This window comes from Mytilus trossulus, chromosome 3, assembly GCF_036588685.1.
Source record: "Mytilus trossulus isolate FHL-02 chromosome 3, PNRI_Mtr1.1.1.hap1, whole genome shotgun sequence".
In the NCBI taxonomy this organism is placed as follows: Eukaryota; Metazoa; Mollusca; class Bivalvia; order Mytilida; family Mytilidae; genus Mytilus; species Mytilus trossulus.
This window is the reverse complement of record NC_086375.1, coordinates 82,916,083-82,940,823: the sequence shown is the minus strand read 5'-3', so window position 1 is coordinate 82,940,823 and position 24,741 is coordinate 82,916,083. Positions and strand designations below refer to the sequence as shown.

The following is a 24,741-nucleotide window of genomic DNA, read 5'->3' as shown; positions in this document are numbered from 1 at the left end:
CTGCGTGTTCCTTATTCATCCGTCCATATGATTTTTTATGAAAAAAAATTACATTGCTGTCAAAATTTTAGTAATCTAGAATAGCGATTTGAAGTTTGATGCCTTTTGTTAGCCTTTATTTGTGTGTTTCTCTGTCCTTTATGTTCTCCCATTTATTTGTATATTTAACATTGCCATTAAAGCGGTTGGTTTGGCATGCCACAAAACCAGGTTCAACTCACCATTTTTTTCTTTAAATGTCCTGTACCAAGTCAGGAAAATGGCGATTATTATATTATAGTTCGTTTCTGTCTGCATTATATTTCAATGCTGTGTTTCTGTTGTGTCGTTGTTCTCCACTTACATTTGATTCGTTTCCCTGTGTTTTAGTTTGTAACCCGGATTTGTTTTGTTCTTAACCGATTTATGAGTTTCGAACAGCGGTATATAAAGGCAACAGTAGTATACCGCTGTTCAAAACTCATAAATACATGGACAAAAAACAAAATCGGGGTAACAAACTAAAACCGAGGGAAACGCATTAAATATAAGAGGAGAACAACGACACAACACCGAAACGCAACACACACAGAAACGGACCAAGCATCAGACAAAATCCCACGAGAATAACACATATAACATCTAAACCAAATACATGAATTCGGGATAAACAAGTACCGTGCCACGTCTTATCTTAATACATGTATCTCAAAAATAAGAGAAAACAAACGACACAACATTAAAATGTAACACACACAGAAACGAACAATACTACGGTTGCCTTTATTTAAAACCGTCAATTGTGGCGAAATCAGACTAACACGGAATCCTTTTATATCTTTAATCAAATAACTAACAGTTATTTACAGTATGTACAGTTTGTAAACGTTAATAAATACCACATTGGAATAATCCGTCTTTTTCTTTCTAGTTCAACTGATAAAACTTCTATACTTCTGTTACTACTATTTTTACAATGACAATTATCCATAAAAACCCTTATCTTATATACTAAAATCATAAGAACATTCTAAATCTAGAACAAACTATAATTAACTAGAGAAATGGGAAATAATCTATTTTTAGTAACAGGGTAAATTCCGGAAATTGCCAAAAGCTTTCTTGAACATAAATATATACAAGTACTTTCACTATCCATCTAGAATATTCTAGTATGATTCATTTACTATAATTAAAATAACAATGTAATTGTATATACACAATGTCAAAATAAAAGTCCAATGTCTTTATAATTGCGTACTTTCGCAACACTCCAGAGGCCAAAGAAAGTTTATCATGATTCCAACTGTTCTTGTATCTTCTTCATTGCTGTTCGGGCTGCTTGTCTTTGTGTTCTCTCTCGTGTAGTTTTAGTTTTGTCATTTATCAACTCAGTATCCTTTTCCGTATCTGAGTTTTTTAAGCCCTCATCTAACTCTTCACATTCTATAGGATAAAGCATATTCAGAGCTCTGTTTAATGTCTTTTTATTAGGTAGCATAACTTTTCCAGATCTTATTTGTCCATCTCGACTGACTACTAATTGACATATACGGCCAATATTCCAACTTCCTCGTGGAAGGTTTTCCTTAATTAACACTATATCACCAACTTTAGCTGGAGTTTTGCTCTGAATTCTTCCACTCCTTAGTTTGTTGGCAGTTCTTTCACGTAGACTAAGGAGATACTCATCTCTCCATGTTTTCCAAAAAATATTAAGATGTTTCTGTCCTTTCTTCCATGTCAATAGCAATTTTTTAGCACTACTGATTTGCGGTAAGTATTCTGGATCTGTAGAATCTTCTTCGTTTTGATCTGAAAATCCTGTTTTAGGGTTCAGAGTTAGAAAGTGTGCTGGTGTAAGAATAATATTAGAATTTATGTCATCTCCAATATATACCAGTGGTCTTGAATTCACCACTGCTTCAGATTCAGCTAAGAGAGTTCTAAATTGTTCATTTGTTAGACATAACTTTCCAATTGTTTTCCGTAAACATCTTTTTACAATACCAATTAATCTTTCATAAAATCCATCCATCCAAGGTGCTAACTCAACAATGAATTGCCACTGAATTCCTTCATTTGCCATGTATGTTTGCACATCTGAATTCACTGTTACACCATTCCATGCTTCTTCTAAGGTATTGCTAGCTAACTTGAACTGGGATCCGTTATCTGAAATAATTTGTTTTGGGTTACCCCAGCGAGCAATGAACCTTCGAAAGCCTAGTAAGAACTCCTCTGCTGACATGTCTTGCATTAATTCCATATGTATGGCTCTAACCACTAGACATGTATATAAGCAAACCCATACTTTTTTGCTTCCAGTGTCTGATTTCACAAAAATTGGTCCAAAATAGTCTACTCCTGTATATGTAAATGGGGCTGACTCGTTTACTCGTTTCTTTGGAAGTGGAGGCATTAATGGCATTTTATATGGTCCGCCTTCACACCGTTTGCAGATTGTACATTTTCTCAAAACTCTTTTTACTTCTGAACGTCCTTGTGGAATCCAGTATGTTTGACGCATCGCTGATAAAGTTTGTGAGACACCAACATGAAAGTTTTTTCTGTGCATGCTTTCAATTAACAGTTCAGTTACTTTGTTTTTCTTTGGAAGTAATATTGGTGTTTTTGCCCCTTCTGACAGTTGAGCAGCTCCTAATCTACCAACACACCTGATCACATTTTCCTGGTCTAAAATGAGCCCTAACTGACTTACTAAGTTGTGTCTTTTATTTTCTTTAATTGCTATCATCACTTCACCAAAACATTGTTTTTGAACAGATTTTATCCACAATAACTTTGCGTGTTCTAGCTCTGCAGCTGTTAGAGGACCAGATATTGTCTCTTTATTTAACCGTTTAACAAATCTCAATACCCAAGCTGATACTCTGATCAAGCGGATAAATGAGGAAAATCTGCCACAATCAATGTCTAACAGATACCCAACACTAGATTTCGAATTTCCAACACTGTTTGTTTCTCCGTCAGGACCCTCTCCAGCAAGCAATTTTGCTTCATGTAATACTTTAGATACCTTGTATTCTGATTCAATCGAATTTTGATTGTCAACACTTATATTGTGAGGATCCCAACTAGGCCACTCAGTTTTGTGTTTTGTTAACCAAGAGGGACCATGCCACCATTGGCTGTTTTCTTTTAACAGTGATACTGTTGTGCCTCTGCTTGCAATATCAGCTGGATTTTCCTTCGTATAGACGTACTGAAATTGAATGTCTTGCTGCTGCCTAATCTCCTTTATTCTATTATCAACAAATGTTGCTAGAGGTTTTTTCGATCCTATCCAGTGTAAAACACATTGAGAATCTGTCCACAAAATCGTCTCACAGATAGGAAGTTTTAATTGCTTGTTAACAAAGTCAATGCAACGGACACCAATGACAACTGCTAATAACTCAAGTCGTGGTAAAGTTATTTTCTTATTTGGTACCAGGCGTGTCTTGGAAAACAGTAAATCAATTGTACATAAGTTGTCTTCCCTGAGTTGATGTAGATAAACAGCAGAAGCATATGCTTTGGTTGAAGCATCGCAAAAGCATAGTAATCTGAATGTAACTGTACCTGGTAGCCCAATAGCTCTAGGAATATGATATTCCTGAATCTCATCTAAATCAAAAGAGATTTCTTTCCATTGCTGAATATCTTCCTCTGTCAGTTGTTCATCCCATTCCATTTTCTTGTTCCACAACATTTGGAGGAAAAGCTTGGTTCTTAAAGTCACTGGTGTAAAAAATCCAAGTGGATCAAACACAGAAGCCACTCTCTGTAATACTTCTCTTTTGGTGATTGGAAACATGTTATCATTTCTTGCACTGTTCACCGTCAATGTATCATCTTTTATTGTCCAAGTTAATCCAAGAACCTTTAATGTTTCTCTATTCGCCTGGTCTTCCTTGGGAATGCATTTTAAAAATTGCTGTGAATTTGATGCCCATTCTCTTAAGTTCATTGATGCATCACTGAATATTTGTTTTGCCTCTTTATATAATGTAACTGCATTCTCTGTCGAATCTACTCCAGTAATAACATTATCCACATAAATGTTTTCTCTAATATTTGCTGCTGTTGCATTTTTGTATGTGTCAAGGTGATAGTCCAAAGTTGCTGCAAGTAGGAAAGGACTTGATATAACTCCAAATGGCACTCTGCAAAATCTGTAAACTTGTACATTATTTTCTACAGTTGGATGATTAATGTTTCTTAGCCAAAAAAATCTGGTTGCATCTCTGTCATTTTTTTGTAGTTCAATTTGGAGAAATGCCTTTTCAATATCAGCAACTACTGCAATTTTGTTCATTCGAAAACGCAACAAGAGTCCACATAAATCTTGTAACATTACTGGTCCTCTGTGCAGGCAATCATTCAAACTTTTATTCTCAGGTTTTGATTTGGCAGATGCATCATAAACTATCCTTACTTTAGTTGTAGGTTTGGTTGGGTCAACTACAGCATGATGTGGTATGTAATGTTTGATTCCGGTATCCTTACTACATTGGTTAGACACTTTTTCTATGATGCCCTTTTTGCACTGGTCTTTAATAATCTCATCATACTTGTTTAATAGGTCAGGATTGTTCTTCATTTTCTGAAAAAGTGACTTTAGTCTTCCGTATGCAAGTTCCCTATTTTCATGAAGTTCCGGTAATTTTTCTTTCCATGGCCAGGCTACTTGATATCTTCCATCTTCCATTTTGAGTGAGGTGACAAAGTTACTCAAAGTATTTCGTCGTCTGATGCATATGGACAATCTTGTATTCCAATAGTTTCCAATTTCCAGAAATCTTCAATGGAAGGCTTGATTTGAAGACATGTGTCAATTGTAGAGTGAAAACAGCATTCTGTTAAAGTTAATAAGCCATTTACTGTCATGGACATTTTGTTCTCACTTTCTTCATCACTTAATTGTGACCTTCCTGTAAGGATCCATCCTAGCTTAGAGCCAAGTAGATAAAGCCCTTGTTGAATTTCTATTTTCTGTGGCAATATGATATCTAAATAATAATCATTTCCGATAAGAATCTCTATTGTTGAACTTTCTAAGCTACTAGGCAGTGTGTCAGCAAGTTGCAGATTGTTACATAAGTATTTCACATTTTCACATACATCCATTTGTAGAGGTCTTCTTAGTATTGATCCTGTTATCTTAGGAACAACATTAGCATCAATAAGCATACAAACTCCATCTTTTAGTCTGATCTTTAAAGACACCTTTTGTGTTCTTAATGTTTTTGGCTTATCTGCACCAAATGTTACAAGAGTTATCTCCTCTGTAGCCTTCTTCTTCAAGTTTAATCTCTTGGCCAAATTGTCTGTTATATATGTTCGCTGAGATCCGGAGTCCATTAATAGTCTTACTACTTCTGTTTCATTAACTTCTGTATTTGACACAGTTGTTTGAGCTGTCTGCATCAAAACTATATCTCCGGAGGACAACAAGCTATTCTCTGGTACGTTCTCTTCACTTGAAGCTATTTCACACATTTCATCAGCTAGATGTGAAACTTCTTTATGTTGAGAGGGAATTTTCTTCGGGCATAGACTTCTATGGTGTCCCTTTTTCTGTTTGCAATGATAGCATGCTTTTTCAAATTTACAGTCTCTACTAACATGTCCTGGCTTCAGGCAGGTATAGCAACTACCCTTGATTTTCTGCTTTCTGTCTTCAATTGTACTGAACTTTCTGCACTCACAACTCCAGTGGTGTCCATCACAATATCTGCATACCATTGAGTTTCCACTGCCTGAGTGTTTTCCAAATGGCTTTATTGTCATCAGAGCTTCTGCAGATAAGTGTTTTCTTGGTTGAAAATTACTGTTGTTTGACTGGATTTTAGACTGCTGTTTTTCTTCAGAACTGGGACCAGTATGTGTTTCCTTAGACTGACTTTCTGCAGCTTCCCTGGCAGTTATGTAAGTATTGAGAAACTGTCTCAACTTCCCTACTGTCCATCTTTCACTGTTACCTTTCTGTATTTCAAGTTGAATAAGAACTTCCTTTGGTAGCTTAGATGTTATCATCGAGATGAATACATCTTGGGTTACATCTTGATGCATTGCGTCCAAACTACGTAAGTGTCGTTCCAAGTCATCATAAAGTCTACGTAGATGTGTAGTTTGATTTGAAGCTGACTGAAGGTTTATTAAGTCTGAATAGTGCTTGTTGACAACAGATTGAACATTTCCAAATCTTTCCTTTAGTATTGAAATTGCTACATCGTAATTTTCATGGGAGAGCGGTAAGCCAGATATAGCAGAATTAGCTGTTCCAAAAAGTTTGCTTTTCAAGTAATTCAATTTCTCTATTTTTGTCAAGCTTTGATTTATGTGCACTGCTGCTTCAAATGAATCCCAAAATTCTGTCCATTTTAACTTATCTCCATTGTACGAAACTAGGTCTAATTTAGGAAGTTTAACTGCACTTACTGTTGAAGGTTGACTTTTCCTCTGTAATTCTTGGAGTTGTAACTGTTGAAACTGTACTATCTGTTCTTGCATTTGTGTCTGTAATTGTATTAAATGCTCCACCTTGTGGTCCGTGGCTGATTCTGTTTTCTTAATATCTGTTATTTTATCCTGAATTTCTTCCTCGAATATTTTTAATTCGTCTAAGCGCTGTGTTACACCGTCAAGCAATTCAAAATATGTTTCACTTGCCTTTGTAAATTTTGCGATGTCACCTTCGTTATCTTCTCTCTCCTCTAATATAAGTGAAATTTCTTTCATACTTTCTTCAAGTTTTGCTGCAAAATCCTTTAATCGTCTCTCTGCTGATAAAACTTGCCTTAATTGTGTTGTCACACTTTCATCTTGAATCCCTTGTGCTATTATATCTCCACTTTTATCTAATTCTTTAGCTAACAAATTATTGTACCTTGTACAGAGTCCTTTCAAATATGAGACTGCCATCTTTTCTGTGGTTACTTCTTTTCCGTGTTCTTTATAAATGTCTTTTTCTGTTATTCCCGGGTTCCGGCACCATACAATGTGGCGAAATCAGACTAACACGGAATCCTTTTATATCTTTAATCAAATAACTAACAGTTATTTACAGTATGTACAGTTTGTAAACGTTAATAAATACCACATTGGAATAATCCGTCTTTTTCTTTCTAGTTCAACTGATAAAACTTCTATACTTCTGTTACTACTATTTTTACAATGACAATTATCCATAAAAACCCTTATCTTATATACTAAAATCATAAGAACATTCTAAATCTAGAACAAACTATAATTAACTAGAGAAATGGGAAATAATCTATTTTTAGTAACAGGGTCAATTCCGGAAATTGCCAAAAGCTTTCTTGAACATAAATATATACAAGTACTTTCACTATCCATCTAGAATATTCTAGTATGATTCATTTACTGTAATTAAAATAACAATGTAATTTTATATACACAATGTCAAAATAAAAGTCCAATGTCTTTATAATTGCGTACTTTCGCAACATCAATGAGTTTCCATGTTTTCAAATTGATATTTTATAATGAAGTGGGCAGAATACATCTGAGTTTAAAATAAAGAAAACCTTGGCATGGGTACGGAATTGTTCCGTCCAGTTCTACATTGAAAATTTCAAATGAAATGTCATTGCATAAAAAGTAATAACTATCATCGGAAGTAACCAATCAAATTGTCACCCTTTTTTCTTATTTTCAAACTTTTGTTTCCAAGTAACTTCAAGTTTTTAAAATAATCTATAGACACATCCAAGATAAATGTTAATAATTCAGAATTTGTGGGCAATCACAAGCCTACAAATGTAAAAGTCAAGGAAATATTATTGATTAAATTAATTGATTAGAGATGCATGCATATGGTTGGAAAATAATAGAAGCTATATTCTGAATCCGATTACCTCACTACTGTTGACCCGATGGTAATCTTTTAATTGTTCTTTGTCATTTGGTATCTTTCGGAGAGTTACTCCGTTGGTAATCATAACACATATTTTTTAATTGAAACCTCTAATTTTCGGTGGAGTTGAAGACATATCTTAACATACTCATACTATGAATCCTCAAGTTGTTGCGGTGCCGAAGCAATTCATATATATTAAAAGTATCGGTAAACAGTTTAATAATATTTTCTATTGTAAATATCTAGAAAAAAAATACAGAAATTATTTAAGGAGATTTAGATATTATGTTAAAGTCGTCTATACTTTTAATAAAGTTTTGACAAGATTTTCCAAACGATATTTGTTCTTTTCCTTTCAATTATTTAATTCCAATCTTGAGATGTTGTGCATTGTGTCCAACTTGTTTACTGTCAAGATTTAAACGACCTTGATAGTCGACTACATGTGCTATGTTTGTCACAATAATATCCAAACCCTACTCTCACACTCAGTGTTTGTAACACTGAAATCCCCCACACTCACACGAAATGTGGTATAAAAGAAATGTTGGCTGTCACTCAGACACAGAAAACAATAAAAGTTAGAATGTCGTTTGTTACAGAACTAAAACTAAGGATGATTGCTTCAAGAAAAAAGTTAGTGTTTAGAAAGTATCAAGCAAAGGATGAAAAAACATTTAAAAAAAATAGTATAGACTACGACATATTTTTACAGCTAATGAAAGCAATCAATGTGTGTAATTTTGAGCTTGCCAAATTGCTACTAACATCTAACATTGTCAACGCACAGGACTCCTCTGGTGCAACACCGATCATAGCCGCTTGTCGCAATTGTCCGAGAGACAAAGAGAACGAAGGGATTGTTTTTGTAGACTTTTTGATAAACAAAGGTGCATTCCTAGACGTGTATGATAATAACAAGAAAACAGCATTTGATTTCGCTGAAAACAATGGTTTACATAACATAAAAACACATATAGCTTTAGCGAGTAATTATCAAGCTATTCAACAGTGCTTCTGATCAAGTATAAATATTCAAGCATTCTATAGGAATGATGTAATGTGTACATCACTAACAATGCTCGTATGAAGACTTACTAATATTAACATGTGCATGGGTTTTCCACTACACAAAGTTTGTTGGCATTTTCAAAAATACAGACTTGTTGTTTATGACGATTCTATCACAATTCAATTAATATGCTTCTACATAAGCTTAATCGTATATTTATAATTATTGTGTAAATAAATAGTAAATAGTTTAGTTCACATATTTCTAAAAGGCTGAAGTTGTTTGATTATCTTTTAATAAATTAAAGAATTAATCAATGTTATTTATTTGTGTTAACTGATGTTACTTAATAAAACAATTAAAAAAAAGATGTGGTATGATTGCCAATGTGACAACTCTCCACAAGAGACCAAACATTATTGACACATACATTACATATTATGTGGTTTTTTTCTTATTCATTCGAATGGTCTTCATTGATTGTATATTGGAAGCATAATTGCCTCCGTTTTGGGAGCTTGTAGGTTCGATCGTCAATCTATTCAGATAAAACTTGAAATAGTATTCTATTGAAAGAAGGTTTGTTACAAATCTATGTCCATTTTCCTACCACAATTACATAAACTTGTCCTCTTGGTATAAATAAGCTAGGAAACGTCATAGGAAAAACAAAAAAGAGAGACTAATGATACCAAAGGGATAGTCAAACTCGTCTAGGAAACGTCATAGGAAAAACAAAAAAGAGAGACTAATGATACCAAAGGGATAGTCAAACTCGTCTAGGAAACGTCATAGGAAAAACAAAAAAGAGAAACTAATGATACCAAAGGGATAGTCAAACTCGTCTAGGAAACGTCATAGGAAAAACAAAAAAGAGAGACTAATGATACCAAAGGGATAGTCAAACTCGTCTAGGAAACGTCATAGGAAAAACAAAAAAGAGAGACTAATGATACCAAAGGGATAGTCAAACTCGTCTAGGAAACGTCATAGGAAAAACAAAAAAGAGAGACTAATGATACCAAAGGGATAGTCAAACTCGTAGGTCGAAAACGAACTGACAATAATGCAATTGCAAAAAACAAAAAACGACTAAAACTACAAACAACAGCCCATATAACAAAACATTGAAAACTAACAACTTATCCACCCTTTACCCATCAAAACCGGGAATGATCGCATGTCCTTCTAAAGGTTGAGCATATCCTACTCCACATATAAACCAGTCGTGTTGCTCATGTACGTACACATTCCATGGTAAATTGAATTCAGTTGGTCACATGCATGAAATTGAGGACGGGATTGTGTTTACAACTGTTGGAAATATCAGTATTTATTAGTCGTATTTTTGCTTTTGTTTTATTGTGAAATGGATTGAAAAACAAATATGCTTATTCACCTCTGCCTTTACTTTTATAAGGTGCTGATGAAAGTTTTAAGGGCCTTAAATGCCGACCGGCATGAAGTGGATATGTGAGGTGAGGATGAAAGTTTTAACTCATTAAACAATTCGTTTTAATGTGAAGTTCAATGAAAAATATCAAAAGATCCAAACAAATCATAGAAGTGAATATCCTAAAAATAGACAAATTATGAAACTGAATACAATGGACTACGTTTTGAACTATAAAAAAGAAGAATGATTGCCAATGAGACAACTGTCCACAAGAGACCAAAATGACACCGACATTAACAACTATAGGTCACCGTTCGGCCTTCAACAAAGAGCAAAGTCCATACCGCATAGTCAGCTATAAAAGGCTCTGATAAGACAATGTAAAACAAATCAAACGAGAAAACTAACGGCCTTATTTATATAAAGAAAAATGAACGAAAACAAATATGTAACACATAAACAAACGACAACCACTGAATTACAGGCTCCTGACTTGGGACAGGCACATATATAAATAATATGGCGGGTTTAAACATGTTAGTGGGATCCCAACCCTCCCCCTTACCTGGGACAGTGGTATAACAGTACAACATAAGAACGAACTATAAAAATCAGTTGAAAAAGGCTGAAATACTTCAGATCTTTATAAAACATTGTTGTTCTCCATGTGTCTGATATGTGTGGGCTTATGATTTAGACATTTGAAAAGAGATTTTGCGTTTTGAAATTTTCTCGAAATTCTGTTTTTTTGTTATTTTACTTTTTCTCTTGATAAAAGGAAGGAAATAAAATATGTAAAAAGTCTTTGTTATGGTAATTAGATCAACTTTCATCATCTAGTTGTGGCTGATAGATTTATAATGACGAGCTGTGGAACTTTTCTTTGTCTTTTTAATCCACCATTGTTTACATCAGAAAATATATTTTCCAAGTCAGGAATATGACGGTGATGTCTATTCGTTTGATGTGTTTGAGATTTTGCCATTTAGTTATGGACTTCCCGTTTGGAATCTTCCTCTGAGTTTAGTATTTTTGTTATTTTATTTGTTATATATTTCCGGATAGGGGACTGTAAACTCGACAAGCCAAATGCCGTTATTGTCATGATTAAGATGTGAATTTAAAACTGTATTATAATACATTATAATGGCGGTTAGCAGCTTATTTTCCCTTTTGTTAAAACTGCACTGCTTGACTTATAACCAGAATAAAAAAAATTGAAGTGTTAATAAAATTCTTGACTGTCAGTTTCCTGTAAATTGATTTATATATTCTGGTAAAAATGTGTTATACTCAACTATATGGAGATGAGGATACAATTACGTAGGAGTTTTCTTCGTGAACTTTTCAATGAAAATGAATAGTGCATACTGTAAAGTAAAACATATTTATCCTGCAATTGGGTGTCTTACTATACAGATACAGCCCTACAGGTATCGCTATGCTGTATCTGTATACTATACAGATATCGCTTTAAAGCTCCACCCACTGCCGGGAGTCATCATTCCACCAATTGTGTAAAACGCAATACAGACTTTAAAATTCAAACACATTCAAATATATGACAAAGATGCCAACAAAAACGTTCGTGCACTCGATAACACGTTAAAGATAGATTTCGTCATTAATTAACATACTTCTTATTTCAATGAGAGCAATTCCATTCTCCGAGTGAGATGCAATACTTATAACATAGTATGAAATGGCAATTCCAATCAGTTAAATATTTTACGAACTTACAATTGAAATAAGCGTAAATAGTTATCATAAGTACCAGGATTATAATTTTAAACGCCAGACGCGCGTTTCGTCTACATAAGACTCATCAGTAAAATAGATTTGATTATTCCCAACTTTTTGTAAAACTGATTGTACAGATAAGTCCAGGCGCGTGTTTTATCTACAAGAGACTTATCAAGGCCTCTCTAATACAAAAAAAAAGTTAAAAGGCCAAGTAAATGACGCAGTTGAAGAACTATGAGCATTTTATTGTAATTTTTCATCTCAATAATTACATCTCTGACAAAAATGAAAACTACTTTTCTTTCGTGTATTTATTATTTTATGAAGTATTGTTATATACTTTGCACTATTTTAATCTTGCTAAAAAGAGGTGAACAAACAAGATAGAAGAGCAAAACTCACCTGTTAATTATAATATCTACACCTACTAATTGTAACACTAACATCCCACACAATCACGGTACTTATCAACAATACTGTTTAAATTTCATTAGAAAAGATGTCATTAAGTACAGAACTCAGAATTAAGATGAAATTATCAATGGGAAGAAAGTACCATGTAAATAAAGGCAACAGTAGTATAACGCTGTTCAAAACTCATAAATCCATGGACAAAAAACAAAATCGGGGTAACAAACTAAAACCGAGGGAAACGCATTAAAAATAAGAGGAGAACAACGACTCAACACCGAAACGCAACACACACAGAAACGTACCAAGCATCAGACAAAATCCCACGAGAATAACAAATATAACATCTAAACCAAATAGATATAGGAAGATGTGGTGTGAGTGCCAATGAGACAACTCTCCATCCAAACAACAATTCAAAAAGTAAACCATTATAGGTTAAAGTACGGCCTTCAACACGGAGCCTTGGCTCACACCGAACAACAAGCTATAAAGGGCCCCAAAATTACTAGTGTAAAACCATTCAAACGGGAAAAACAACGGTCTAATCTATATAAACAAAACGAGAAACAAGAAACACGTATATATTACATAAACAAACGACAACTACTGTACATCAGATTCCTGACTTAGGACAGGTGCAAACATTTGCAGCGGGATTAAACGTTTTAATGGATCCAAACCTTCTCCCTTTTTCTGAAACAATAGCATAACATCACAACATAGAAAAACATACATGAATTTGGGATACACAAGTGCACGAATGTAAACGCATGATAACAATGGAATAAACAAGACAACTGAGCTACAGTTTTGATCCCGTATTTACAGTTTGATGAAAATTACCAAAAAGGCTATTTTTTGCCTGATTAAATCGAAAATGTAATAAAAAATATGCCTTCATGTGCCACTTTTTTAGTCACACGAGGTCGAAATTTTGTATATTTGCTCAAAATTCGGATGTGTGGCCGTATTTTCTCTTTCGAAAGAAAGCCATAACTTTTTTTCATTTTAAAAGATAAACACAAATTGTTTTTTTGATATATAGTTTGTAATTTCTCTATTTTATAAGTTTCCTTAAAATTTATGCATGTTTTATTCAGAAATAACTCATATTTATCAAGTGGTCATGAATTGAGAGAAAAACGTAATTTTTTGCTGTATCAACATTTAAAATCAACATTTAAAATTGCACTATTTAGAGTTTTACAAAATTTGGTCCACCATAATCTCCCTGCAAAATGAAACAACAAATCGATTTAAAAAATAGGGGTTCATACACTCGTTTTCAAATTAAATCAGTTATATAAAGTGATCCTGAGCATTCTAGGTGTTTACAAGGTATGTTAGGTGTTCGCCATGTATGCTTGGTTGTTATCAGATATTATATATGTTCGTCATGTGTAATAAGGCATCATCATTTATGTTTTGTAATTTTCAGTTATTACTGTTGTTTTTTTTCAAGTTGGATAGATGTTCACCCGGTAATATAACGTGTTCGTTAGCGGTCTGCTTTGTGTCAATCAGATGTGTTAGATGCTAACCCATCCCCATTCTTTAAGTGCCTTACCTAGATCAGTAGTGTGTAGCTCAGTGGTTGTCATTAATCCATGTCTTATATTTCTTTTGTTATAGGTAAGGCAGTTAGTTTTCTCGATTGAATTATTTCATGTTTTTTCATATCGGGGCCCTTTATAGACAAATTTTTCGTATTGTTTTTTTTCTTATTGTTAATCGCCATACGGTTGCCAAAATTGCTTGCATTCACTTCATTTGAACTTTGGTGGATAGTTGTTTCATTGAATCATACCACATCTCATTATTTTATATAGATGCTCATTGGGGATGATGGATGCTTGTCGTGTATGCTAGATGATTTTCATGTATGTTTTATCGGTTCATCAGACTGATGACTGATAATTGGTTGCTTAACCGTTCCAGTGGCAAATATTTGAACAGATTCAAAATCACCAATATAAGCATGCAAGTTATCAAGTACTTCCAACGAGTCCTTGACACTCCAAAAGTAATTTATTCCACTATTTTCGAAGGCCTTATTTGAACAATTTATTATAAGGTTTTTAATTGTACCAAGTGTGCTGGTAAGAAGAAGAGACAATTTAGTAGTTGAACAATGACTTGAAGACGAAATAAATCTATATTTGTAAGGGGTTTTGTGTAGCTTCGGAAGCCAATACATAGTTGGGACTTTCATTGTATTTGGCTCTGCTTGTAAAGCGGTGGCTAAAAGTTTATGTTTGTTACATATTTCGTTTTCTGAAAATGGAGTCAGTTGGAATGTTGGTGAATTGGTGATTTCCTTTTTCAGAACCTCAATGTAAAATTTACGTCAAACAATAACAATATTATTAGCAGCTTTATCGGCCGGGACAAAAACAAATTCCTTGGCTAGTTCTTTCAGTTTATGTTTGATACGAGAAATAGGTTTATTGTGGTTATTGTTAATAGTAAAATGTTCTTTAAAATGTTGAATACGTATATCAACTATCTTCATTACTGAATTAAAAAAAGAGTCCAAAGATTTTTTGTCAGCTTTTTCCCGTTTTATCCATTTCATACAGTAAGTATGGAGTGAGTCGTGGATGATATTACGACACTCATTCCAATTAATAATAGACGGGGGACGATATTTAGGTCCTTTACTGAGGAATGATTTTAACTCTCGGTCTTGAACGATGTTAAGATCTCCTGTTATAACATGGGAAATGGGTCCATAAATATATTCGGAATTACTGCAATTACATGAAGTAGGTGTATTTTCACTGATATTAACATCTTTATACAATTGACTATAATTAAACACAAATTTCCGGGTAGATTTCTTGTAAATATAACAAATAAGAGGTAGCTCAGTGTTGTCAAAATATCCAGGAATTTGTTCTTTAACAGAATGGTCGTTAAATATACCGGCAATATTTACAAAATCAAAGCCTTTATTGACATACTTAATTTTGATAAAATGTTTTTTATGATCTTCAGGGCGATCAATTTTGGGAAATAATTTAGAATAACAATATGCCATAATAATTTGAACAATTTCATACTTATAAGCTGTATACTTATAAGGTACATTTATACCTATAAACTGTATTTCTTCTGGTTTGAAATAAACTACAATAAATTCAGTAACACTAGAACGAGAATATTCACTTGTGTGCATGCATTTGTTTATTTTACTAAAATTTTGATTTGAAACGCGTTTTTCTTTTAATATATTTTCTTATTATTTTAATGTTTCGCTAACTGGTTTTCATGTAATGTATATCAATAATTCAACTAAATAATTTTGTGAATAATCATCAATTATTCAGTGGGTTTCATCAGGAGAAAACATTACACTAACTGGTTTTCAGGTAATTTATATCAATAATTTAACTAAATAATCATCATGGAGTGAGTTTCATCAGGAGAAAACTATAAAAACTGAAAACTCGGCAAGACTCGGATATTTCTAAATTTTGCAACACCTTGGTTTGTAAAATACTAATGCATTCTTAATTTTTTTAATGATGTGTTGTATAATTGTTAAATTTGAATGACGAATCCTTTTGTCCATTTACTGGATATTAAAATTATTTAAACTTATTATCATAACACACAAATGAAAATAAAGCTTCATATTACATTTTAACATTAATATGATTTATGCGAAATCGATATACCTTCACGACACCTGTCCGGTAGATGGCGTTCAGAGTCACGCTATTGTTAATTCATAATAATAGTATCGAAAATGTAACTTATAGTAGTGTATTAAAGTCACACGTTAGCTGTATAAGGTAGGTGTACTTATTAAATGTTTGGGTTTATCTATTAGACGTCTAACCGGTAAGTAGATTAACGAATATTTTATAGCATGAGTCATCTGTGACGACCATTTAAGGTCAAGTGTGTAAAGATATAGCCTATAGCCGTACTTGTTATTGTTTACATCACATATCGAAGTGACCTGACTGTCACTTGTTCTATTGTTTTATTCTAACATCTTGAATCGACTATATAGCATACGTCATGGGTGAAATAATTATCCTGATAGGCGTTTCCTGTAAATTGTTACCTGGTCTTTTTCTATTATGAAACCAGGACTAGTTAGTAGATAGTAGGCCCAGAATACGTCATTATTTGTTTATCAAGGTCTGATATTTGCTATTATGACACCAGGGACCAGTAGAAAGTAGGCCCAGAATACGTCATTATTTGGTTTATCGATGTCTTATATTTTGCTATTATGACACTAGGGACCATTAAATAGTAGGCCGAGAATACGTCATTATATGGTTTATCGAGGTCTGATATTTTGCTATTCTGACACCAGGGACCAGTAAGTAGTAGGCCCATAATACGTCATTATATGGCTGATCGAGGCTTAATATTTTGCTATTATTACACCAGGGACCAGTAGATACTAGGCCCAGACAATGTCACTATTTGGTTTATCGAGGTCTGATATTTTGCTATTATGACACCAGGGACCAGTAGATAGTAGGCCCAGCATACGGCATTACTTGGTTAGGTTAGGTTCATGCAAAAGGAACGCTGAACCCAATCGTTAGCGTTTTTGAAAGATAGGTAATTACCCCATATCCCCTAAAAAAAATGCCACATTTGGAGTTTATTTACCAACTCCATGAGAAAAACTGCAAGCCCTATTGTGTATAACATTAATAAAAGATAAGTTTTTGCAACCCCAAATACTAGCACCATATTCAACAATTAGAAGCACCAAACTCTCGTATAATTTTGAAAATCCAAAGTTAAAGTAACACCACCTAAGATTTTGCACATATCTATAACAAGGCCAACTTGCTCTATTTGCAGAAGCTGCCACAGCTTGAGCAGGTACCTTATAATCTAAAAATTCACTTAAAACTAAACCTAAATATGTATAAGTAGTAGAATATTTAATGATATCATTCCCACATTTAATTTCTACATGTGACTTATTAACAGAAGGTGTTATAAAATGCACAATATTATACCTTTTTTAATTAATAGTCATAGTACAATTATCTCCACACCATATATCTAATGAGCATTGCCTATACCGCATGGTTAGCTATAAAAGACCCCGAAATCACAAATGTAAAACTATTCAAACGAGAAAACTAACGACCTTATTGGTGAACGAAAACACAATAAAATTGAGATTGGAAATGATGCATATGGCAAAGAGACAACAACCCGACGAAAGAGAAAACAATAGCAGAAGGCCACCAATGGGGCTTCAACGCAGCGAGAAAATCCTGCACCCGGAGGTGGTCCTCAGCTGGCCCCTTAATAAACTGTGTACTAGTTCAGTAGAAATGGACGTCACACTAAACTTCAAAACATATAAATGAACTAAAATTAGAAAACATACTAGACTATCAAGTCCAGAGGCTCCCAAGCCTGACTTGGGACAGGCGCAAAAATGCAACGGTGTTAAATATGTTTTGTGAGATCGCAACCCTCCACTATACTTCTAGCCAGTGTAGAATAAAGGAACACATAGCAATGCGCAATATTAAAAGAAGTCAGAGCCCGGTGTCAGAAAAGTAACATTAGAAACCAGGGACTTTCTATACGTTAGTATAGAATGTCGCTAAGGAAACTCAGCAAAATGACAATGATACATAAATGAACAAAGAAATACTAGCAGTTACTGACATGCCAGCTCCAGATCTCATATAAGCTATTTGAAAGATAATATATTCATCATATGAAAATCAAGTACAATCCCAGCGGTAAGGGGTTTAGTATCATACCATCATAGAATATAAGAATAAGAATAAGAAGAATAAGAATTTTATTAGTTTGAAATCCAAACAATAGGATTGTTACTAAAATACACAACAAAAAAACAAACAAACAGGCATATTAAAATTACAAAACGATAGTCAATAAACAGTTACACTACAAACATGTAGCATTGAAAGAAAAACAAAAACATAGATTAATAGTATTAATTATAATACTATTTTTGACAGCATGCCTCCTCTTTAAAGTTATGTATTAAAATATTATGCTTATGTATCAAAAAATATGTTATAATATACATTACACAGTTCATATATTGACATTATAATTGTTTCTCTCATTATACATTTCACTTATGTAGTTAACAATGATAAGTAAAATATCACATTCTTCGCAGGAAAATATAAAATCAAATTTATTTTCTTCACTCATGGAATTAAAACAGGGGACAATATTAGAAATTTCATTAAACATTTTGATCCTAGTTTTATTAATTTCTGAACATGTAATGATGAAATGAAATTCATCTTCCAACTCTTTATGGCATAAAGGACATATTCTATTTTCTAGTGCTGTTTTGTTGTATCTTCCACGTTCAACAGCCAACATACTATTACTTATTCTTATTTTAGCATAATTTTTTGTAACATTTTTATCTAAATTCAATAAAAGGTACTTTTCTAGTTCATACTTAACTTTAAATTTTCTGTAGGTTCTTAGTTTATTTCCATTTATTGAATTATCATCATTAAAGAGACAATTTTTCCAAAATATAATGTAATTTTCATTGAGCTTCTTCACGACGGCTAATAGTAATCGTTTTTTAGAGAAGGTACATTGATTTTCCCAAACATGAGTGAAATTTAATTTTGAAAGTAGCATTTTAACTTTTGAAGCAAATCCATCATTTAACTGCTTGTTAGCTTTATAAACATTATATAATAAAGACTCATTTTCATTTGACTTTAAAATATGTAACCAAAATCCTAAAGAAGACTTAAGGGCCTGTATACCAATAGGGTACATTCCCAATTCAGCTAATACAGCTGTATTAACTGCCTTTGAATTAACATTTAGAAGACCTTTCGCAAATTTGATTTGGAGTTTTACTGATTCCGTAGATAAATATTGATATTCAAGAGTTTTGTTGTTCTTCACAATATTTAGCGACCATATCTCACTACAATACAGTAATATTGGACTAACACAAGAATTAAATAGTTTCATATGGAAAGAAACATCCATCTTATCTGAGTAGAGTATTTTTTTAATACAAAACAATGCCTTAGAAGCTTTTTTACATAGGAGATTTACAGCATTAGTGAAAATTCCTGATGGCTTGAATAGTATACCTAAATATTTATATTCTGTGCAACATTCAATTAATTCATTATTCAATACAAACTGGTCTTTTGTAAGTTTTTTACCACTTTTATTAAATATCATTGTTTTTGTCTTGTCAAGATTGACAGTCAAGTTCCATTTTTCACAATAAGTATTTAACTTGTTTAGACAATTTTGTAAACCTTATAAGAGGTTTACAATATATGAGATAAAAAAAAATAACCCGTATCATGCCAACAACTGGTTTTATAATAAATGTGTTAATTTCCGATGCAAAGACCCTATGAGTGAATCAATATTAATACCAAACTATACAACTACTGAATTACAGGCTCCTGATTTTGGACAGGTACACAGATACTGGATGTGACGGGATTTAACATGTTAACGAGATCCAAACCCTCCCCCTAACCTGGGACAGTGGTTTAACAGTTCAACATAAGAACAAACTATAAAAGTCCGTTTAAAAAGACTTAACTAATCAGATGTCGATTTTCATATCGATGTGTACAATCTTTGTTTATATATGTTTTTATATATTTCAGGAATAAAGAATGGCCAACCTTATTGCACTCATCTCGATTAAATGCATGCTATTTTATGGACTGCTGGCATTAGGTGAAAACAAAACATGTGTAAACAACTGTATCTGTGATTGGAAGAGTAACACTGCTGACTGTAGTTCTAGGAAACTTAAAGTCATTCCAGATTTTGGTGTCAGTTCAGCTACTATTCAACTCCTTGATCTATCCCACAACGCTATTGAGACTCTTCAAAGTGAGAGCTTTAGGAATTTCACAAATTTAACTTCGTTGCATTTAGAATTCAACAATATATCGAAAGTCGAAGAAGGTGCATTTAAACATTTGACAAAATTGACTGATTTGAGAATAAACAACAACATACTAACTGTGATTAAACCAGAGATTTTTGTTAATTTGAACCTAAAATACTTGTATCTTGGTCATAATAAAATAGAACACATAGAAGATATTGCCTTCACAAATCTTCCTAATCTTGAATTGATAGATTTAGAAAGCAATTTTCTTTCATCAATACGTGAAAATTCATTTAGTATTCTTCCATCACTTAAGGATTTTTATATTCAAAACAATCGTTTATCTGCAGTGCCGACTTCATTTTTCTCTCGAACTCCCCGATTAGATTTTTTATTGATGAACAATAATACGATATCAGCAATAGATGCATATGCATTTAAAAGTTGTTCGAAGTTAAGGAAATTGCATTTATCAAGTAATACAATCAAAGCGATTCACCCTCAAGGATTTAGTATTCCAGCAGAAAATTCGACTATTCTGTCATTAAACCTACAGTATCTTCATATGGCCAACAACACATTTGAAGAAGTACCAACAGCAATAAATTCTATACCTTCTTTGATTTATCTTGACCTCAGCATGAACTTATTTAAATCCGTGCGCCCGTCTTCTTTTGGATCACTTCGTCGTCTTAGAAGTTTGCACTTGTCACGCATTAAAGATTTGGAATCCATTGAATCAAAAGGGTTTGCTGGTCTAATGGCACTAACGCAATTGTTTATGACAAACAACAAAAAACTCCAGGACATTCCAATAGATGCATTTCCTGATTCATACACTCTGCAAACCATTTTTCTCGAGGGTAATGCTCTGAAGACCTTACATGAGAATATGCTTAACTGGGACAATTTGAAACTATTAAAAATAGGCCAAAACAATTTTTCCTGCTCGTGTGATTTAATTTGGATACAAACAAGTAAACTTTTGCAAGAAAGTGGCACTCGGCAGACTCTCGAAAAATCAACGTGCGCATTGAATAAACAGACAAAATATATATTAAAGCTGAATGCAGTTGAAATGAAATGTCCCATCAAGCAGACGTCACATAATGACGCTAAAACGCGTTTAATCACAGGGCTTATTGCTGCTAGCATATCTTCATGTGCGCTTATCGTGTGCCTCGTATTGATATCATGTAGACGGAATGTATACAGTAAATACATACAGTTTAAATATCACAGACATCTAGATGAAGCACTATTTACAGTTGAAGACCCCAAGTCTAAAACAAAAATGTTTTCAAATAAATCTCTGATCCGAAACAAACGCTCAAGAGAGGAAACATTGATGTAAAATACGTGGAAATGTAGAAAGTCATATAGGTTTTGTATGGTGCTGTTGTCTTTATGCCCCACCTACGATAGTAGAGGGGCATTATGTTTTCTGGTCTGTGTGTCCGTTCGTCCGCTCGTCCCGCTTCAGGTTAAAGTTTTTGGTCAAGGTAGGTTTTGATGAAGTTGAAGTCCAATCAATTTAAACTAAGAACACATGTTCCCTATGATATGATCTTTCTAATTTTAATTCCAAATTAGAGATTTTACCCCAATTACACTGTCCACTGAACATGAAAATGATAGTGCGAGTGGGGCATCCGTGTACTTGGAACACATTCGTGTTGTATATGTATGCTTGTTAAAAACTAAAGGATGCCGTAGCAGTTTTATTATGAAAGATGTTATCAACATGGGGGAAACTTTAAGGTGATTAATTATTTAAATTTTTGTTTATCTAATGAATCTAACACCATGTGCTTTTTAATGGCCGATTTTGTGAAACATAACTATGAGACGGATTTCTTTTCATTTAAGCCATTATAAACCAAAAAATAGTAGATTCAAATAAGTATTGTATTACTTGTGCACCTTTGCAATACGCTGTTATGTCACATTTGTGACAGAAGATAATTCACGAGGTGAATGCCACTAAAAAAAGAAATTGATGCCTTTAGCAAATATACTTTAACAGAGCCGAGGCATAGAAAAAATCTAGTTGGCCTTTATAGACATTGATGTTGTAATACATACAATAGCAGGCTGTTGCGCATAGGATCTACCCATTACAATATTTACTTGACCTTTATCGTCACTGTGCTATTGTGCTACGGTAATTTTTTGTATTCTTGTTTTTCATTTTTTTTGCTAATGTGCTATTTCTATATGCCATTTTGTTTTTCTTTGTTGACATATTTTTTTGTTTTTATTGTGATTAAGATTATAACACAATTATGACTGCTGATCCATATTTTTTATATTTTTTAACATCAATATCTGTTTGGTTTGTTCACGCTTTGTCCTAAATATAGTGGAATTCTATGCGACTGTCATACAAGAGAGAGGTTTTATACTAAGCTTTAAAACCAGCTTTAATTCACCATATTCTTCATAAAGATATGCATTTACAAAGTCAGATAGGAATATGACAGTAGTTTTTCATTCGTTTTATGTGTTTAATTTTTGAATTTTGCAATTAATAAAGGACTTTCTGTTTTGAATTTTACTTTTTATTGTTGGAGTCCACGATAAACACGTATCCAATAATTGTTGATCGAATGATAGACGTAGATGTAAATTTGTCCATTATGATAATTGGTTGCAAAGTAGGCAATATACAATTTAAGAGGCGTGGCCTTCGTGTGTTCTTTAAGATTATTGTTTCAAAAGTCCCATTTTTCCACTAGTGTGTTCTGATATAAACGTATGTCATAATTCCAGGAAATGACATCCACCTGATGCATTTAAGTATTCACATTTAAGTTTTTTATTAATTATTATTTATTTCCCGACACATATTTTATAACTTTTCCGCAATATTTTTGTCATTTGTACATTGTAATATATAACCACTCGGATTGTCACGGAATAGAAGTTCCTTTATAACATAAGTTCCAAAAGGAAAATATATTCTAGAATATTATTTCCACAAGTATAAATATTACAGTATATGTTCCTAACGGAATAAATGATATAGAATATTTGTTCCAACAGGTATAGATATTATGAGAATGTTGATAACAAAGCTTCCATTGGAACTTCTGTTAGGTGGAACAATACATGTTGACAGGAGAACTAATGAATATTGTGTATTGTGTATTTGATATATTTATTATATTCGTATCTGCTTCGAACTTTTCAACGGATCTTATAATTGTATATTGTATAAACTCGCATTTACAGTCTGAGACATATTTGGTTCAAAATCTATAATGTACAACGTAAAAACATAAAATCTATAATGTACAACGTAAAAACATAAAATCTATAATGTACAACGTAAAAACATATATATATATATATATATAACCAACGTTAAATCAAAGATGCACACGTGTGAATTCTATAATGTGGATAACACATTGCTCTGCGTTTGATTAGCTGTGTTTCACTTCCACGTCCGTCCAAAATATAGTAACATGTATATGAATGAGAGAGAGAGAGAGAAGATGCTCATGTGTTTAATGACTGATTTTATTTTAGTATTGCCTAAACGTTTTTGTCCTTCGGGATATATTTTGTGGTGTTGTGTTTTTTTTTAAATTATTTTTCAGTATTAATTGTTTATATTTGAATTACTATGTTCAATTCACTTTAACTTTTAAAAGATATCAACAATATTAAATATCATTTACAAAACCCGCTGCAAATTAAGGACTATGCACTACCATCCGCCATTCTATAGATATGAATGTTGTTTTAAAGTAGTTGTATTTTTTGTAGTTTGAAAAATAGGATTATGTTTTTTTGAATATGAATGTTATATTTCATTAAGTTTTATGCTTTTTACCGAGTCCATCTTTTTTCATTCTTTGAATCATTATAAAATCTAATTACTTTGCTTTTGCTTTTGCTTTCAAAGGCATGCCTTGTTTTTATTATCTTATGCAATTAATTATAAAAAATATTTGATTTTTTAATATTTTCTGTTTTCTATTCATTGTCAGGTTAAAATCAGCTAGTCCTGATGTTCTCCAACTTCGTAAATAACCTGTTTCATTTTTTTCTTTGAGCCTCACGAAATAGCCCGAAAGTGGCACTTAAAAGTAGCGTTAAAACAACAAAAATCAATTAATCAATTTTCGGTATTCAATATTCTAAGGACAAGACAAGACAAGACAATAGGATGTTTTCAGAACAAAACATGATTTAAGAATGTCATACAACCAAGATATTTCTTAATTACCAAACGTCTTATAAACTAGAAACTAAGAACAATTGTTATTCATAACATAATGCACACATTATACTAGTTTATTAGCAAGCTCTGATATATGTATTTTGAAAATATTGAAAACACTTTCTACTTGTGCATCTTCATTATCATGCGCGATATGTCTTGAATATAAAACAAATTCAAGCATATCGATATTCATTTTAAA

The 24,741-nt window shown here is 32.8% G+C and overlaps 3 protein-coding genes across 4 annotated transcripts; 1 reads left to right on the top strand and 2 right to left on the bottom strand.

Moving 5' to 3' along the window:
* Positions 1–1,273: 1,273 nt before the first annotated feature.
* Positions 1,274–4,693, bottom strand: LOC134711084 (uncharacterized). The gene has a single exon (XM_063571517.1). It carries the CDS (start codon positions 4,691–4,693, stop codon positions 1,274–1,276), a length of 3,420 nt encoding a protein of 1,139 aa, XP_063427587.1.
* A 23-nt stretch (positions 4,694–4,716) lies between these two features.
* Positions 4,717–6,909, bottom strand: LOC134711083 (uncharacterized). The gene has a single exon (XM_063571515.1). It carries the CDS (start codon positions 6,907–6,909, stop codon positions 4,717–4,719), a length of 2,193 nt encoding a protein of 730 aa, XP_063427585.1.
* A 9,211-nt stretch (positions 6,910–16,120) lies between these two features.
* Positions 16,121–24,741, top strand: LOC134712644 (chondroadherin-like). 2 transcript variants are annotated; one of them, XM_063574386.1, is made up of 2 exons: positions 16,121–16,229; positions 20,076–24,741. In XM_063574386.1, exon 2 carries the CDS (start codon positions 20,085–20,087, stop codon positions 21,660–21,662), a length of 1,578 nt encoding a protein of 525 aa, XP_063430456.1. In that variant the 5' UTR covers positions 16,121–16,229; positions 20,076–20,084; the 3' UTR covers positions 21,663–24,741. The 2 variants fall into 2 exon arrangements, with proteins under 2 accessions (XP_063430456.1, XP_063430455.1); XM_063574385.1 differs by having other exon boundaries at positions 16,127–16,278.